The sequence below is a fragment of the Arvicola amphibius genome, chromosome 2, assembly GCF_903992535.2.
Source record: "Arvicola amphibius chromosome 2, mArvAmp1.2, whole genome shotgun sequence".
Classification (NCBI taxonomy): domain Eukaryota; kingdom Metazoa; phylum Chordata; class Mammalia; order Rodentia; family Cricetidae; genus Arvicola; species Arvicola amphibius.
In genome coordinates, this window is record NC_052048.2 from 179,262,216 (window position 1) to 179,280,782 (window position 18,567).

The 18,567-nt window shown below is 47.5% G+C and overlaps 1 protein-coding gene across 1 annotated transcript in view; it reads right to left on the reverse strand.

Annotated features, from left to right (window-relative positions):
- Plxna4 (plexin A4) overlaps positions 1–18,567 on the reverse strand; it is a 446,194-nt gene that overhangs the window by 55,811 nt on the left and 371,816 nt on the right. Inside the window, exons 11-14 of the mRNA XM_038319125.1 lie at positions 12,895–12,991; positions 12,367–12,557; positions 7,916–8,067; positions 2,257–2,374 (exon numbers count right to left, since the gene is read on the reverse strand). Coding sequence (XP_038175053.1) covers positions 2,257–2,374; positions 7,916–8,067; positions 12,367–12,557; positions 12,895–12,991 — 558 coding nt within the window. The remainder of the gene's footprint in view (positions 1–2,256; positions 2,375–7,915; positions 8,068–12,366; positions 12,558–12,894; positions 12,992–18,567) is intronic.

The following is an 18,567-nucleotide window of genomic DNA, read 5'->3' on the forward strand; positions in this document are numbered from 1 at the left end:
CGTCTGATTCGGGCTCTGACATTCATGTGACTAACCCACACATCAGAGCCTGGGTTGATTTGTGGGAAGAAACGGAAAGAAACCCAAGTTTGTCCCTGAAGCAGGAGAGTGGAGCAGAGGGTAAGGCCTGGGACATGAAAGACTGCAAAATTAGTAAGGGAGAAAAACCTGTTAGCAAAGAGGAAGGCTGGAAACACCAGCAACGGGGGGGGGGGGGGGGGGGAAACACTCAGACTGTGGAGTCTCCAGTACAGGCACAGGGGCACCAGTGTCTGTCTGTAGGTGATCCGTGCACTATTAAAATACTAACACCCCCTCCTTCCATCTGTGGAGATTTGAGCCCCTGAGATAGATGAAACTGGGAGGAGAATTAGAAATAACAGAGCAGGTGTGAGAAAGCCCAAATGCCCCCCAAAGCCTGTGAAGTGAGACATAAAAGTCACACAGTGGGCTCTGGGCTCAGCTTGTAAACTTTCTCCCTGCCCCAGACAGCTCCCGCCCTTGGAAATGTATCATTTTCTAATCACCTATTTCTGGAGCTATCCACTTCTGTCCAGCTCTTGGTTCCAGGACCTAAGGGCCTGGAAATCACTCTGGATGGTCACTTCACTCATCTTGACACCAAGAAAGGGCTCCCAGCACACCCCAGAGCTCTAGAAGCCCCCAGAGGAGTCTGGGGAAAGCTATCCCAGAACACCATGGGAGAGGTGTCTTCTCCCCATAAACCTCCTAGTCGAGAGGAAGGCAATGAGGACTCCAGGCTACTCGGACGCATGATCAGGTGAGTCTGTCATTTCCCTTGACCCTGTGGGACTCACGGCAACCTCTGCTTTTCATTTCCACTGGGAAATATCTAGCCTCCAAGATTCCACCCCTCAGTGAACACGGGGCAGAGGAAGGGGCCGGGGTCCCCAGCATTCCTCCTCTCTGAATTTCTACCCTAGAGGATATGTGGCACCAGGCCATTCCCTTAGAAGGACCCTTCAACTAGGAAAGTGACATAGGTCATTGAGCAAGGGTCCAGGGCTCTTGCCTTGTAGCAATTACTTTCATCATTCCTCATGGTCTCTTTATTCCTACTGCCTTCCCCTTCTCTTTCCCCTCTCCATTCCTGTCTTTGGGTATGATTTCATGGGTCACTTTTATGCTAGGGAAAACACTGGCCAGGCAAGCTCTTCATGGAAGTCAGAGGCCCACTTGGACACACACTGACTACTCACTGCCCACTGCTTTTTCCGTGAAACTTTGCCTGAGTACCCCAAATTCAAGTACACCTTGCTCCACTGTAGACACAATCCTGCAGGCCTACCTGGGTTTTCCTGAGTGGGGGGAGAAAAAAAAAACGATGCCAGCTGATAAATGCTCATCAGAAAGAAGGAAGAAGAAGCAGAAGGGAGGAAGGAGGGAGGGAGGGATAAAGGAGGAAGACATTCTAACGTCAGCCACATGGGCTCTCTGAAGATCTAAAGTGGAAAAAGGAAGGATCGAGGCCAGGAGATTTCTCCCTCTTCCCCACAGCTGTGAGCTAGGCAGCTTTGCTTTGCAAGCTTGGATGGTTCAGGAGGGACTTGAATAACTTGAGTGGTTGGGGTGAGGCCTGGGTGAGGTTATAGGAAGAAGACTGGGGACTGGAGGGACTGGAGGTGGGGCCAGGGTGTGACAGGGGAAATAGAGGAGGAAGCCTATAGGTGGGATTAGGTCCAGGAGAGGAGAAAAGGAGGAAAAGAAGGTCCTGAGATGACAGTGGGTGGGTGGGAAAATAATACAGGCCGCTCATGATAGGAAAAGGTCTAAAAAGGGGGGAGAGGTATAGAGTCGGGGCATAGCGGTGAGAGTGGCTAACACAGAAAATGGCACCACGTGAAATGGAGACTGTATGATTGTCACCATACCATGAACGACACACAAATGTCATTCCCATTTTACATATGAAGGAACTGAGGCACAGGAAAGTTAGTCAGCTTGTCTGAGTTTTCCCACTTAGAAAGCTGCTGAGTCTGAGCACAATTCCCAGGAGTCACCCTGTTGCTTGACCACACAGGAGACACTGGGACCCGAGGGCTGAAAAAACTTTCCTGGAGTCGCACAAGGAGGCACGGAACTTGGACCTAGGTCTCTGGGGCACCAGGCTATGCTCCTACTCTGTTCACGTGGGGTTCCCATGAATGCAGGTGATGGGTGGAGGCCCCGCTCTGCATTGGCAGCCATATTTGCTGCCGTCTTCAGCCAGGCAGGCCACTGGCATCCAGGACTCACCATGAAATAATAGAGCTGGGAGGAGCGGGCCATGAACTCAGGTCGGCACACAGCCACACAGATCTCCACGAAGCCTGCGTGCTGGCTGGGTTTGGCCTCTCCCATCTCACACACGATCCTGTAGGAACAAAGGGGAGACCTCGTGAGCCTCAGGACTCCCAACCATGGCCTAGGCCCACAGTGAGTGCAGAGAGGTTAGCTGATCTGCATGAGCTCAACAAGTGATCCAGAGCTTGAATCTGACCTTAGGCTCTCAAGTCTCTTCTTGGGAATTCCTGCTCCCAGCATCTGGGCTGCCTCAGTGATGTATTTCTGCTCCCAGCTGTCCCAAGTTTTATGCCAGGAGAGGAGATGCTTCCATGTGTGTATATTGGTATAGTTACTAGCGCAGATGTGTGTGTGTGTGTGTGTGTGTGTGTGTGTGTGTTTCCCATCTCACAAATGAAGAAACTGAGACACAGAAGAGTTAGGCAGTTTGCCCACATATTTATATGTTTAACATCATGGAATCAAAACTATGAACTCAACCAACCATTGATCAAAAATACTACAAAACAGATTACTATCTGTATTGTCTAAGTGCAACTCCTTTTTTCTTTTTAAAAATGATGCATTTATTTTTATCTTATATGCATGACTTTATGTCTCTATATATGTCTGTGTACCACATGCATGCCTGGCTCCCAAGGAGTTAAGAAAAGGGCATGAGATCTCCTAGAACTGGAGTTAAAGATGGTTTTAAGTTTCCAGGTCAGTGCTGGGAACTGACTTGGGTTCTCTGCAAGAGCAGCCAGTGATCCTAACCACTGAGCCATCTCTCCAGTGCCCAGACTTACAATACAACAGAATGTCTATTCATCTAACATTTCTGTTGAATTAGGTATAAGTAATGGAGAGAGGACTTAAAGTATGCACAAGGATGCTCACAGGTTGTCTGCAAGGACTCTTCTACTTTCCAAAAGTCACCTGAGCATCACAAATTTGGGTATCTTCAGAAGGTCTTAGAACCCATCCCCTATGGGTACTAAGAAGATACCATTTACATACAAACATATATACTTAAAAATATACACATATTCTGTATGTATGTATAAAACATGAATGTTAAGACACACATTTATGATTATGTACAATTTTATATATTTGTATGTATAAACACATATTTTAAAAGATACACATAAAATGTAGCATAAGCACTGTTCCAAATACCAGTTTGTACTTCACAACATTTCATGTGCTTTTATTGAGCCTCTATGTGCATCTACTTTATTCTTCCTAACAGCTTTGTAATATTATATGCTTGTTTAAACCACTATTTGGGTAATAATCTTCTTATAATCTTGATGGGCATGTAAATATTCTGATCTTTCTCCTGCTTCAAAAAACAAACAAACAAATAAAACAGCCATTAGGCAACATACAGATACCTAAATATCATGTGTTTATTAGAACAGACTCTGCAGGAGGAAATGCACTGACTAAACAGTTTATTTAACATTAATAGGGCCCAATAATGTTTCCTAAAAGCTGTACCGATCTGCATTTGTATCAATGGTCCAATACTCTAGCTAAGACTATATATATAGTCACAATCCTTTGAAAGTTTTTCCAATATACTACAGAAAAGATCATGTTAAGTTCAGTGGTTAATGCAGAGGATACATGTGCTCACGTGTCTTTTCTTTTTTTATATATACTGCCTTCCTTTAGTGTCTCTATTAGAGACCTCTCTCTATTATGCTGACCAAATGTCCTGTGAAACCTTCTTGACTAGGCATATTTTTATTTGTTGTAAATACTGTAATTATTTTCTTCTTGATTGTCCACTTGCTACCTGCCCTTTAACCTGGTTTTCAGAATATTCTGCTGCCCTAGCTTGCATAGAAAGCATCTATGTGGGTAAATATGCAGATGTTTTACTTTTCCGTTTCTACCTTTTGAGTCCCATGGAGTTTGTTTGTTTGTTTGTTTGTTTAGTTGGTTTTGGTGCAGTTTTATCTTTCATGGTGCTGGGGAGCAAACCCAGGGCCTGGTATGTCACATGAGCACTCTGTGACTAAGCCACATCCCTAACCCTGTAGTTTCTGTGTCTTGTGTTTCTTAAAAAGATGTACCAAGGAAAGGTCTCTCTGTGTGTGCGTGTGTGTGTGCTTGCGTGTGTGTGTGTGTGTGTGTGTGTGTGTGTTCTGTATAGACAGAATAATGAACACTTGTTTAGTGTGGGAAAAAAAGACAGATGGACTCTGGCTTTTCTTCCACAAAATTAATTCAAAGCTCTATTCTGTTTGGTCACCTGTGTATGTGCACATATGATACGTTGACTAGGTGTGATTCACTTTAACTTACAAGATACAGCTTTATAATGGTATGAAAGTGATTTATAAGTCTGTCAACTCTTGTCTACAATTTCATACTTTGAATTTTGATCTTTTCTTGAGCTAGCCACATATTCTATGATACTCTCTGTGATGCTGGCCGGTGGCAGAAAGCTTCGGGTCCCTGTGTGTCAGAGACCACAAGAAGAAACAGCCTTGGTAGCTGGTTAGGGATATATAATAGTTTCAGGTTATGCTGTTTTCAGCTTATGAAGGGTTGGTTTATCAAGACACAGTGCCAAGGGCTGGGAATGCATCTCAGGGACACAGCACTTGCCTGGCAATGCACACGGTCCTGGATTCAGTCCCTACCATGTCCAAAAGAGATGCAAGGTTGAGGAACATCTGTACAATAACTTTTTGAACTGATAAATCACCTACTTTTAGATATATCATTGCTTCAGAATTGTTTCTATTATTAATGAAACCGAGATAAGCATTGTTAAATATTTTTGCTAGTCTGGTTGTTTAGGGAATGTTCTAGAAGCATATTAAATAGACAAAGACTATGGGGGGCGGTGGTACTGGGGATTGAACCTGGGGTCAAGTGTTCTACCACTGAGCTACATCTCAGTTTCATTTCTCGTTTTCTTTCTCTTTCTTGATTTTGAGACAGAGTTTCACTTAGATGCCCAGGCTAGCCCTAAACTCACTCACTTACTCTCGCCCAGGCAGGACTTGAGTGTGAGCTGCTTCTGCCTCAGCCTCCTATGTAGCTGGAATTGCAGAACTGTATATAAAGTGCTTTTGGGTTTTTGTTGTTGTTGGTTCTTTTGGGAGAGGAAGTGAGAGAGCACATGGTATGATTGTATGTGTATGGCATATGCATGTGATGCATGCGTGTGAGTGGGTGGGTGGTTATGCACACATGGCTGGAGCAGAGCAGTGGGGGTTTCACGCCACTACCCTTCCCTCACTGCCTAGATAGCTTCCATCCCTGAATCAGAAGCTTACCCTCTCAGCTAGGTGAGCTCCCAGGAGCTGTCTGTCTCTGTCCCTCAGTGCTGGTGTTACAGGCACATGCAGCTATATGGAGCTTCCAGCTAAGACTTTTTTAATCTAGGCGTCCAAATGCCTTCCTGAAAGTTGGTCCCAGTTTCCCTCCCACCACAAGTAAATGAGCCAATTGCACCTGGTGCTTATTTTTATTTTTGTTTTTATTGAGAAAGCATCTCTTGTAGTCCTGGCTAACCTCAAACTCACTATGCAGTTGAGGATGCCTGACCTTGAGCTTCTGACCTTCCTGTCTCTACCCATCTAGTCCTGGGACTACACCTGGTATCTACCTCACTGGGGATTGAACTCAGGGCTTTCTGTGAGCTAGACAAGTGCCCTACCCACTGAGCTCCATCTCCAATCTCTGGAGCTCTAACCTTTGAAAAGTGGTCTCCATTGCTGACATTTGCAATTTCGTTTCTCATATGAGTTTTTGCATCACGCGAATTATACATTCATGCTCTCTGCTCATTTTGTGATAACTGCCTTTTATTTATAAAGCCTCTTTATCTGTTAAGAAAGAGGTGTCTATTAACGGTGATGAGTATAACCATATTCCCAGCTCTTCATTCACCTTTATTTTTTCTCACACTGATTTCTGATGTATACGTTTTTTAAGTTTATATACTCAAAACCCCTAATCTCTTCTTTATGTTTCATTTTCCAGCTCATGCTCGAAATATTTTCCCCTTCATGAAATCAAATGAGTTTGCACCTGCATTTCCTTCTAATCTCTCAGCTTCATTTCTGTACCCCTAACTCTTTAATCTACCTGGAATTTATTCGGGTGTGTAATGTGAACTAAGAATCTGATCTTCTCCTGGCGTTACTTGGCACCATTTGCTGAAGGATCTTCCCTTCCCTTGTTGCTTTGAACAGTCACCCCCATCACACACTGAATTCTCGCGTGTCAGGATGCTTGCCTGGAGCATTCTCTATCACTCCGTGGATCTAACTGATAGTGCGGGACTTTCATCACAATAACACTGCTGAGCCTGCTCTGTGGCCGGGGCTGTAAGCTCCCCCACATTGTGCCCTATCAGCAGCAGCTGGCTCTGCTGTGATTTCAGAAAACTCTCAGAAAAGCATAGGTGCCACAGATAGATGTTTAGGTCACTAAGCGATGGTCAATGAGGGGGGCTGATTCCAAGTCACCGTGGACTCTTCTGTTCTACAAATGTTGTGGGATCGCCCTGATGGAAGTCAGGAGGAATAGGCACACGCAGCATCTCTGTGGTTCTGAATCCTCTGGTCCAGCAAGCAGAAGTGCAGGGCACTGCCTGACCTAAGGGAGACCCTGCCAGCAGCCCCCGTGGAATGTTCACAGGACACCTGATAAAGATATAGTCTGGGTGGCACAGGATGGAACACAGGTTCCACTACGCTGGCCATCATTCCATAGCTGCGTTTGCTGGGCTGGAAAGGGGTGTTTGCCTATTTACCGGGCAATGCACGGCTCACCGGATCTCCTCCACTAGTTGGGTTAAGGGTCAAGGTCATCTGCTGAACGACCCTTTTGCACAGGTTTTGCAAAGAGGAAAATTAGCCAAAGACCGCACAGGCCTGAGAATAAGTATGCGATTTCATTTTCAGCCTTCCTGTAGGATAGCCCGGGGCTAGCTTACCTGTAGGGAGGCTCATGGGGAGTTAGAGACAATAGAGGGAATTGAATTCGCACTCCCTGGAAGACTTTAATTTTGCTCTTTCTCACCTCTTCCTCTCTGTACCCTCCCCCCAGTAGTCAGCAGTGACTTTCCTTACCCCTCCCCCATTATTTTCCATCCTTGTCTCTAGCTCCCTAGTAAGGCACCTCAGAAGTACACAAGGCAAAGAGCTGAGGGTTACCTGTAGTCACCCTAAAATGTTAGTTGTATCCTACACCTCCCCCCCCCCAACCTGGCTCTGAGTTTGCCATTAATCAATCAGCTCTTACTCTGCAAGTCCCAAATCTGAAACATTTGAGCCTTGATATGACACCACCAATGGAAAATTTTATATCAAGGAACTTTATTTGGTGATTATTTAAAATACTCTATAAAGTCACCTTTGGGCTATGTATATAAGGTGTATATGAGACACAAATGAATATTGTTAGACTTAGGGCCCATCCCTAGGATATCTCATTATGTATATGCAAACATTCTAAAGTCTGAAGGAAAAAAATCCTCAATCCAAAACACTTCTGGTCCCAAGTATTGTGCTTGTGGCTAAAGGGCATCTCAAGCCTGTGCTACCACATTCCCCCTTCCCCTTTGGTTGCCTCCACATCCCAGGAGGCTCTCACTTACTGTTCTGCAGGGATGTAGCCATCCACCAAGGGGGTGCACTCCACACCAGCCACCTTGACATGGGAAGCAATGTCCCGGAATTCCAGGCCCAGGTTCTCCCCTCGGATGGTGACCTTGGTGCCCCCTTCCCGAGGGCCCGTCACTGGGATGATCTGCAGAGAGGAAGAGAGGTGATCTTTCAGGCCCCAAGAAGCATCACTGCCTACTTGCTGCAGATCGGGGCATGGCCCTTTATGCTTCTGTGCATACTTCTTCAGCAGGTCTAGAAGGCATGTGGCTGTCAATGGGTGGTATCCTTGGGTAAAGAGGTCTGTGTTTCTCTGCGGCCCTGAGGGCCATGTTCAAAGCCTCTGGTCTATATTCCTATCTCATAGAAGAAGAGAATATGACTGCAGTGTTACTACACACTCTAGAGAAAATCAGGATGGACTTCTGGCATGCAATACAATACCCTCTTATCTGCCAGGAACCACTTGTACCTAGGACCATCCCACCCACTTCCAACACCAAATGTCTAGTCTGCATAATCACAGGTTGCTTCTCTTCACTGAAAGTCCAAGGCACCTGTCAAACTCCTTCTGTGATAATCACTATTCAGGTTGAGTTTCCCATTCTTCCACCCAGCTTCTCCTTTGACCTTAAGTCTCCAAGAGCCAGCGTTGTCTCCAGTTGCCCCTGCCCACCTTTCTAGTCTGCGGCAGCATGCTGTTGCAGGGAAGACAACCCGCTAATCTCTCTTCAGAGCATTTGGCAATACCATTTATATACCTTCCTTGTTGGCTTGGTTGCCATGGCAGAGGTTTGAATTCAGACTTTACACTGGTCAGAGTGACTGTCCTTTCCTCCAGAGATGTCACCGTGGATGTTAACGCTCATAATTAGAAGGTAGGAAGCTGTCAGCTAGGACCTGGCTTACTTTGTGGTACTGACTGTGGACAGTGGATGACATCTGGTTGTCACTTCCCACAGTAAGGCCTTCTTCTGCTCCTGGTTCTCAGAGCGCTACACCTGAAGTGAGGTCCCCGAGGAAGAATCTGAGTGGCAAGAGTCTCTAGGTTTTTTTTTTAGAATGTTCCACTACCCCATTCTGTAAGGGTTACAAATGGGGCGCCTTCCTGGATGGCTGGTAAAGTTGGAAGAACCAAAGGCACTAGACTGGGCTGCCCTAGTGGCAGCTCTTCTAGGGGGAGACTGTTCATTAACCAAAGACCAGCAACTTCCTTCCTCTTACATATCCCTTTATGGACACATACATTTGTGAGCAAGCTTGCTTGTGCTGTGAGAGTTTATATGAACATGTTCCCATCACAGTAGAAAACAGCTTCCGTGGAGAAATGGGCCCATTTCTGCTCGGGTGAGATGGACAGATGTGTGGAAGGCTGGGAGAGAGTGCTTAGGTTTCCCCCCAATGCTTGCCCAGATGGCGAGTCCCCAGTGCCTCCCCAGCACTTGGTGGGGGTGCCAGCATGAAGTTCCAGCCCTAGCTTGCCATCCTGTAAGAGGGGTTATCTTTGGACCAGTCCATGGTCCCCTGGAGGGCGGTGAGTCGCCCCTACCCTAGGGTGACTGTTTAGTTTGTCACCTCTTCCTATGATTTTCTTGGAATCAGTCCAAGGAGAAAGCAAATATAGCTGATAGGTTTCAGTGCATTGTGAGCCGCCATGTGCCACAGGCCCAGGGATGTGTAGCTGGTAGCAGCATGAGGGCAGTGACTTCACAGAGGATGTGCAGGGTTGGGAAAGGGCTGGGAGAGAGAGGTAGGAATGTGGGAAAGTGGGTTGGAGGGCATTTGTCTGCCCCCTGCCCAGTTCTCCAGCCCAGAAACCACCATAGACAACAGAGTGAAGTGGGGGCTCAGGGAGGTCCCAGTTTTGAGATTACCATCACCAGGAACGCCGAAGATGAAGGGTCTCAGGTGAGGGATACATTTGGAAGGCCACCCTGAGGTGGCTGAGGGGGTTTTTTCATAGTAGTCAATACTGTTTCTGCTCAGACCTACCACAGTGGCACAGTTTGTAAGGAGTTTATGTCCTATCACTGTGTGAAGGAGAATGTGAATCTGGGAATCGGGATTTGGGAGGCAACACTGCTTTCTTTATACTCTAGCTACTGTGGCCCTGACACTACTCTATCTGGTAGAGGAAGATAACAGGTGTGAAGGGTAGAACTGTGTTCACCACCCCACCCCTGCCACTTCATAAGTGGAGGTCCTAACGGTGCTCCTCCCTCCATGCATAGGTGGAGGTCCTAACTATGCTCCTCCCTCCATTCATAGGTGGAGGTCCTAATTAATCTTATGACTTAGTTACTTTTCTTGTTACCTGTATGAAGCAATTTACAGGGGAAAATGATGGATTCTGGCTGGTGGTTACAGTGGTTATATCTATCGTGATGGGGAAGGCATTGCAGAGGGCTTGATCTCTGGTAGCAGGAGCATGTGGCAGCTGCTTATGGCACGGTATTGTCCATGAAGCAGAGAATTCAGAAGGAAGATGGGCTCTAAGTCTCAATACTTATCCTCTAGGGACCCATGTCCCCCAGCTTGGTTCCACTTCCTAAAAGGTTTACAGTCTCCTAAAACATAACCACCACCTGGGGACCAAGTGTCCAAACACAGGAGCCTGTGAAAGACATTTCATATTCAAACCACAATATCCCAGTGCCTCAGAATGTAATTTTAGGCAGTGATAAGTCTTTACAGAGACCATTAAGCATAAAGGAGGTCATTAGTATAGACTTTAACCCAGTGTGATCATTGTGCTATTTAAAAAGAAAGAGAGATAGAGAGGGGGGAGGGAGGGAGGAAGGGAGGGAGAGAGGGAGGGAGGAAGGGAGGGAGGAAGGGAGGGAGCACCAGGACATGTGGAGACATGCATAGAGAGAAAGATTGGGGGGGGGGCACAGTTGACATCTAACTAGTTCCTCCTTTGGAAGCAGCCAATCCTACCAATGCCCTGATCTTGAACTCCTACCTCCAGGATAGTGATACTTTAAGCTACGTGGTTTGTGATGCTTGATTATAAAACCTCAGGAGCCCAATATAACAGGGCTTATGAGCCTACTAACTAGAGGTGTGAAGGGACTGTGCAGACTCCAAAGCACTTAACATATACACAGTCTAGGACCATGGTCATCATTGCTCAACGTGGAGTGGGGACATTAGCAAAACTGAACAAAGCTGGGTGTTTTCCCAATTGACAGATGCATATACAGCTGCTTACTTCCTCCTCTTTCCCCTCTTCCCCATCAGCCTCATTCTCAAAAGGAGCATCCTCCAAGGCTAAGAGATAGTGAGCACCTACTGTGTGCTAAGCCCTGTTCCTGGGGTGATGGGAGGATTATATTAGATGTAATCCTAATGTTGGGGAATAGACAAAAGGAGACCTGCACTTCTCTTCCTTTTTAAGAAGAGATCAACGGCTGGGCCGTGGTGGCACATACCTTTAATCCCAGCACTTGGAAGGCAGAGGTAGGTAAATTCCTGTGAGTTCTAGTCCAGCCTGGTCTACAAGAGCTAGTTCCAGGACAGCTAGGACTGTTACACAGGGGAAACCCTGTCTTGAAAAAAGAAAAACAAAACAAAACAAAAAACCAGAGAGAGAGAGAGAGAGAGAGAGAGAGAGAGAGAGACTCTCAAGCCTGGTGGAAGAATACCTTAGGTAGGCCAACCCACCCCAGTCAGAAGTATGGAATGCAATATAAACCCCAGGGGCAGTAGTTCCCTGTTTAGACACCCTTGGTATTGCATTTTAACAGTGATGAACAGGAAGGATGTGAAGGAGGCTGGTGAGCTTCCCAGGGGTGCTACAGACGCTGAGGACCTACATGGTTGACAGTATGCCTCCAAGCCAATCCCTGAAATCCCCTGTGGGACAGCAGGTGCTTGCACTTACTGCGTAGGTGAGGCTGACAGAGCCCTTGCACAGTCCCTGCTGTGTCCCCACCAGCTGAATGCTTTGCTCTTCCCTGTTCCCCCCTATTCTCCACAGTTAGACTCTGGAACTTTATGCAGATCTATTTCTGATTGTACAGCTTAGGTCTTATTAGGGCAAGTTCTGAGGTCTCTCTGCTGGGCTCTGGCCTCTAGATCCAGTGCAGCTTCCAGTGAAGCTTCTAGTGACCAACTTCTAGTGAAGCCATTGTTGATAAAGCTCCACAGCCTTGTCACTGAGGTCTCTGTACACAGAGGGAGGGGCAGTAAGACCCCCAACAGGGTTGGAGTCCCTTTCTGTCCCCTAGGTGATAGAAAGTTCTCTGAACCAAGCCTAAGCATCCATAGAATCTATAAAAAATATAAGAAATGCCCAGCCAGTCAGAGCACCCAAGTCTACTGGTGACCAAAAGGGTTGATCAATACCATAGCCAGGCATTGTCTCTAAAGCCCTGGTTCCTAGCCCTCTACAGAGTGGCTTGGCAGTCTGGAGTGAGCTACAGGCCTGGCAACGGCTTACCTCTGTGATCCGAGGGTTGGTGCATTTGCTGTTGGCTCCTGACAGTTCCAGCCACCGGCTCTCGTGGGCAGGGCAGTGCTGGCGCAGGGTGCACTGGCCTGGGCTCTGGCACCAGCCACACTCAAAATCTGGGTCAGCTTTGAGGCACAACCCACAGCTCTCACGCATGGCCCCGCACTTGTAGAGGTAAACTGTGGAAGACAGGGACAAGAGGCACACTGGGATGGGGAGGGGCTGAGAATGGCTACAGGGAGACTACAGCCATCCTTCCATCAAGCTCCTGTCCCTCTGTCCCACCCCTGGGAGCCACCACAGCACAGAGCCCTGGGTCCAGAATGACAGGGAAACACGAATGGAGAAGAGTTAAGTCTGTGAAGGAAAGACTCAAAGCCCAAGGGAGATTGGCGGGTGCTGGGAGGTGGGGATGAGATGATGACCCAAGACTGCATTGCGGCTCTGCTTTCTCCTTCTCTCCCTGCCCCGCTCCCACGCCTCATTCCTTCTCTACCAGCCTTAGCCTCCTCACACCTTTATTCTGAGCTGGGTTGTCAATGTTGAAGTGCCCATTCCACACGACTGTCAGCTCCACTGGCAGGTTGTTGATCTCCATCCCTTCATAGGAATACTGCAACCAGATTGGGGGAGGGGGTGAGGAAAGAGAAAAAAGAAACAGTTACAGAGATCTCAATGGAGACCTGAGTGCTTAGCCCGGGACCTCATAGAGCACACAGGGTTCAGGACTAGCCAAGACTGTGCATGTGTGTATATTTTTAAGTATAGACACATGTACATGGTCAGATGGAGGTGATAAAGGCAGGGAAGAGGACGCTGACTCGGAGATGCCAGGTACAGCATGAAGGCTCCGTGTGTGGCGGCCCCCGCTCTGCTTTCCACTGCAGTTACTGGTCAGTGAAGAGAAGGGCAGTGAGCAGAGGAAACCCAGCTTGCCATGGGCATCAGTGCTAATCAATACCTGGTGCATTATTATTATTATTATTATTATCATCATCATCATACCAGCAGACTTCCCTGTCACAGCAGGCAGGACAGAGGAATGGAACTGTGACATACTTTTTTGTACAAGAGGGGCTAAGGACTGGCATTTTGTTGGTTAGAAGTTAGACTTGCAAATCCAATGGGCTTTCTCAGCCCAGAGTCAAGGGTTGGAGGGTCTGAACTTCTGTGGGTGTGGGTGGATCTCAAGGGAGATGGTAGGAAGTTTCCCTTCTCCAAGATGGCTGTAGCACTTCCAATGATCAGGAGGGGAAATCAGCCACAGATACTGGACGTCTCGGCCTGGCGAGAATTTTGGGGGCTGGAATCCAAGCCTCTATCACTGGTCAAGAAAAGATCTGTCGCTTGTTGTAGAAGCTTCTAAAGCATAGAGAATTACCCCATGCCTCGAGTTACAGAATAAACTACACTGTGAGTGTGCTGGGGATTCTGTAACAAGCAGTGTGTGAGGTCAGGCCTCTTCAGGTTTAATCCTAACATTCAAACGTTTTAACTTCCCTCTTCCCAGCATCAAAAACCCAGCTCAGCCAGAAACACTGGCATTTCCCTGAACCACAGGGAGATGCTCCCAGCACACTGTTGACCCTCTCACTCCACAGATCTGTGACTGACACCTGCTGGGTACAGAGGAGAAAGCAAAGGCTCCTTGTCCTGAAGAAATGACAGCAGAGGTTTTGGTTCAGTTTGGCTGTGACCCCCAAATCTGAGAAATATAGTGAAGAACCCCCAATAGTTACCTGAGGGTTTAGGGTTAGGGTTAGGGTTGCACATGCATACCAATGATGTAGGCATAATTCAGGCACAGTAAAAATAAAAAAAATAAAATACAATAAAAAGTAGAACAATTACAACACACTGTAAAGTCATACACATATTCCCCCTTTCCCCCTCTCTATCAAACTGGCAATTTTGTGTCTGTTAACATTGTAACCAAAAGCTTACACAGTAGCCTATATATGCCTTTAACCCAGGCAGAAGTAGGAGGATCTCTGTGAACTTGAGGCCAGCCTGGTATACACAGGGGGTTTCAGGCCAGCCAAGGCTACCTTGTCTCAATAAGCTAACAAAACCAGCATGATAATCAAGTTGTTTACTAAGTAACCAATGGTTAGGTAGCATATATGGGATAGGTACAGGAGAAAAAGACTCGGCTCATTTCTGCTATGCAGGAAAAAAGGGGGAGGAGTCAATTCCATTTTAAAACTATTTCTGGGATTTTTTCCATTTAATGATTTTTGATTGTGGTTGACAATGGGTTACAATGAAAAGTAAAATTATAGGTGGGGGAAGGCAACTACCCAGGGACTGAGCTATGCATTAGTCAGGCTTGGTTTTGTTTAGTAGTTTCTCCTGAGGTTGGAACATTGCTTTCTGTAGGGAAGCTGTTTTATCTGGGAGGTAATCAACTCAAAACAGCATCAGGAAGTACCTGAAACTAACAAGATTCCTTTGGCCCCTCCCTCTCAGAGTAAGCAATGAAGTTGCAAAGAAGATTCTCAGACAGGACAAGCTGCAAAGACTCTGAGACAGCAGCAGTTGCCTGGAAGAATCAGAGACTGACAGACCTGCCTAGAAGAGATCTAGACCAGCCTCATACATCTGGAAAAGACACTCTCCAACCTGTTGAGCTAGCTGCAGGCTGTGCAGTGGGCTCCAGGATTCCAGCTTTGTGAGCTGTCACCCATGCTGGAGTGGGCTTTGGTGATTCAGCTGCCTTTGAGTCATTTCTGCTCCTGGGAGTAACCCCTCCCCCATACTCCTTTCTGTAAGTAACACCAATAAAACTCATCGGTTCACCAAATTGGACTTTAGTGGTATCCATATGTTGGTCTGTCATGGGGTCCCTATCTAGGATAAGGAGACATGTATGTTGCTATCTCTCCAGAAAATTTTTTCACACAGCACTGGGTCACCCCAAGTTATATCACTCCAGCCCCTGGGAGTGGACATTAGAACGAGGAGTGATGTGCAAAACCTAGGGCCCTACCCTTGAAATGGCTAATTCCACTATCTGGATGTGGGAATGTTTGGAAAGAGTTTTCCTGTGGTTTTGGTACTGACCACAAATTAAGAATCCTGCCAGAAGTAGGGAGTCAGGGGCTGCCCAGGAGAGGGAGGATTCGCCCTCCTTTATGTGAGAGAGAGCAGTGGCTCTTTTCTGGTCCTCTTCTCCCTCTTTGCAGGTCTGGAGACCTCAGTGAGTGAGGTGACTAATGGTGGTTATCTGATTTGGTCTACCAACTGAACAACTGGCAGCACTGGCCATCCGGAGACTTGGAGTTTGGAAGGGTGCTGGTGTGGCTAAGTCAGGCTTGAAGCCCAGCTTCTATCCTGGCTAGAATGGAGTTAGCCTGATGTTGATGAAATCTTCAGGCCCCTTTCCAGATGGTTCTGAAATGGCCCAGGAAAGAAGACGAAAAATTCTTACTATGCATGATTACATGTTCTCTCTCTCTCTCTCCTCTCTCTCTCTCTCTCTCTCTCTCTCTCTCTCTCTCTCACACACACACACACACACACACACACACACACACACATACACAGAGTGGCACATGAGCATGAGCAAATGACCCAAGTTCTGGGTCTCTCATTTGGAAAGTGAGAATTAAGAAACAGCCCACACCTTTGATGGTTACCACGTGGCCCGAAGATAATACACACAGAGCTCTGAGCACAGCGTCTGTCACCTGCTCTAAGCCCCAAAGAGTACTGTGTGTGTTTTAATCTGCGTGTATACACCTGGGAATGCTCTGTGGAGCTCTATTTGTGCTGCCTGTGTTTATGTTTATGGAGAATAATAATAGCAGCCATGAACTGAGTGTTTGCATGCCAGACACTTGGTACATATGGAGCTGTATGCATTTGAGGATGCTCATGTGTTCTGGTGCATGCACATGTCTGTGTACATTTTCCTTTTGAAGAAAATTAAAAGACAAGAGGCTATAGGGGATCAAATATGCTGGGCAGTGCTTTTCCTTTCTCTCTCCTATTTTCTGAGGTTGCAACTGGGAAAAACTGCAGACATCATTAACCCAGGTGCTCCCACCAGCCCTGAGCCTCTAGGGAAGTCACCGTGTTCTGGAGATCTGCCCTCTCTAGATGACCTGCATCTATATGGGGCACATGGGGCACAGTAGGGGCTCTCCGTGTGTCCCTAAGCTGGGCAGCTTGGACCATGGGCTCCCATCCCCCTGGTTTCCCTCACTCTGCCCCACTTAGCATTTATATAGCTCTCTGTAATCAGCAGGCAGTTTGACTGTGCAAAGTTCAGGGCTTCACAGGACACAGAATGCAGGGACCGGAGGTTACAGGCTCCTGAAGGTCAGGAGGTTAAGTGTCTCAATCAAGGCTGGCATACTGCGATCCCTCTAGTCGATGACTTCTCTATCACCTTGGTGGTGCATGACCCCTGCTTCCTCTCCTTGTTAGGCAGAGAAGACCTCTGCATGGAGTTATGCCTGCCTCTGAGTGCACTCCCTTGTCCTGAGTGCTACAAGATGCTGCCAGAGAATTCTGCTGTTTGAATGAGCAAGCCCAGAAAAACACAAGAGCACACCAGGAGTTGGTTGGGCCCTGTGTCTATTTCCAGGGCTCTGGCCAGCTTCATGGCCTCTTTCCCTCTTCAACCAGCACTGCAGTGGGCCGGTGCCCTTTGCAGCCCACTCATGCTCGTGACCGCCAGCCTGAGAGGAGGTGGCAGGCTCTATTATTAGCAGCACTTGACATTTTCCTGGAGCCTTGGTCTAAAGTAGGCCAAGCATCCCCACAGCGGCTCCCTCAGTGGCTGCTTGCAACCAGCCCCCCTGTTCCTCCCACTGTCCCCAGGAGCTAGAGCCACTGGCATCAGGCATGTCTCTAAATAGTGGGTCTGGAAGTGATCCCATCTGCATACTGAGGCCAAAGGCATGCCCACTTGGGCGGGCTTGTTTTTCAGAGTCCCCCTCTTTCTCTGCTCTTCTCTGACACCTTTGTCACTGATCTGTCAACTGGACTCACTTCCTTTCCCCATCCCAGGTTACTTAAGAGATCACGACAAACAATCCCTTCTACACACTGCCCGGAATTTGCCCATCACAGGTGGTTTCAGGGACAGCACAAAGCTTGGAATATAATAGTTCCATGACTGGGGTTTGCTCAACTTTTTGGTTTCAGAGTCCCCTCTGTTATTAACAGAATGCAGAAGATTGATCGGATTCCCCTCTGTTGATCAGAAGCCAGCTCTGCTTCTGTAACTCTGGGAGTAGGGTTTGCCCAAATTAAGCAGGCTACTTGGCATCCTGGCTGAGATCCACATTACTCTGGGATCTGCCTGACACCACCTCTCAGTCTTCCCCAAATAGGGGCTCCTGGAGAAAGTCAGGCTGAGCCCTCCTGAAGGGTGCGGCCCCAGGGGGTCTAGTTGGGACAGGGGATTCCTCTTGAATCTATTTTGAAGTTATACCTCTTGCTGTCTCAGTGCCTTGGGAGACTTAAAACTCTCCTATCACTAGAGTTGTTAAGTGAAAAAGGTCACATGGGCAGAGCTGTCTGAGGTTCTGTGAGAGCCCCAAGGCCCCAGAGCTAGTTAGAACGGGGCCTGGCTGAGGACAGAGCAATGGGAACCTCTGAAACTCCTAAAGGGCCCAGAACTGTCCTTGGTGGCTGGTCAGAACTTTGGCTTCTGGATCCAGCAAGTCACAAGGCTCCACATCTTCCAGAAGTAGACCTTGAAGTGCCTGGGACCTAGCACTCTAGAGCGTAGAGGCCTGGGCCTGCAGCAGAAGCATAGGTAACCATGGGGCTTGAAGAACTGGTTTTTCCAGATGAGAGGGTTCCCATGGGGAGCTGTGTCACTTTTGAGACCTTAAACCCCGAACTCAGAATCAGATGAGACAGATACCTATCCTGCCCTGTCCCCGCTCATGCTGATTGGGTGCTAGCACCAAGTGCCTAAACAAGAAGGGACAATTCTGGCCTGGCCCTCTGTGTCCATTTTCTTGGGTAATTCTAGTGTCACCCTCATCTCCAGAGTCTCCTGTGACTACCAAGGGCTCACTGGCAAGTGGCCCTTACACTATGGTGGCTGAGGACATGGCAATCCAGGCTGCTTCTGATTCATCACTGAGGAGAATGAGCAGCTGGTCTAAATCAGCTTCTTGGAAGGTCAGTTAGTCTCCATGGCATGAAGGAAAGTTTATAGGGGGCTTA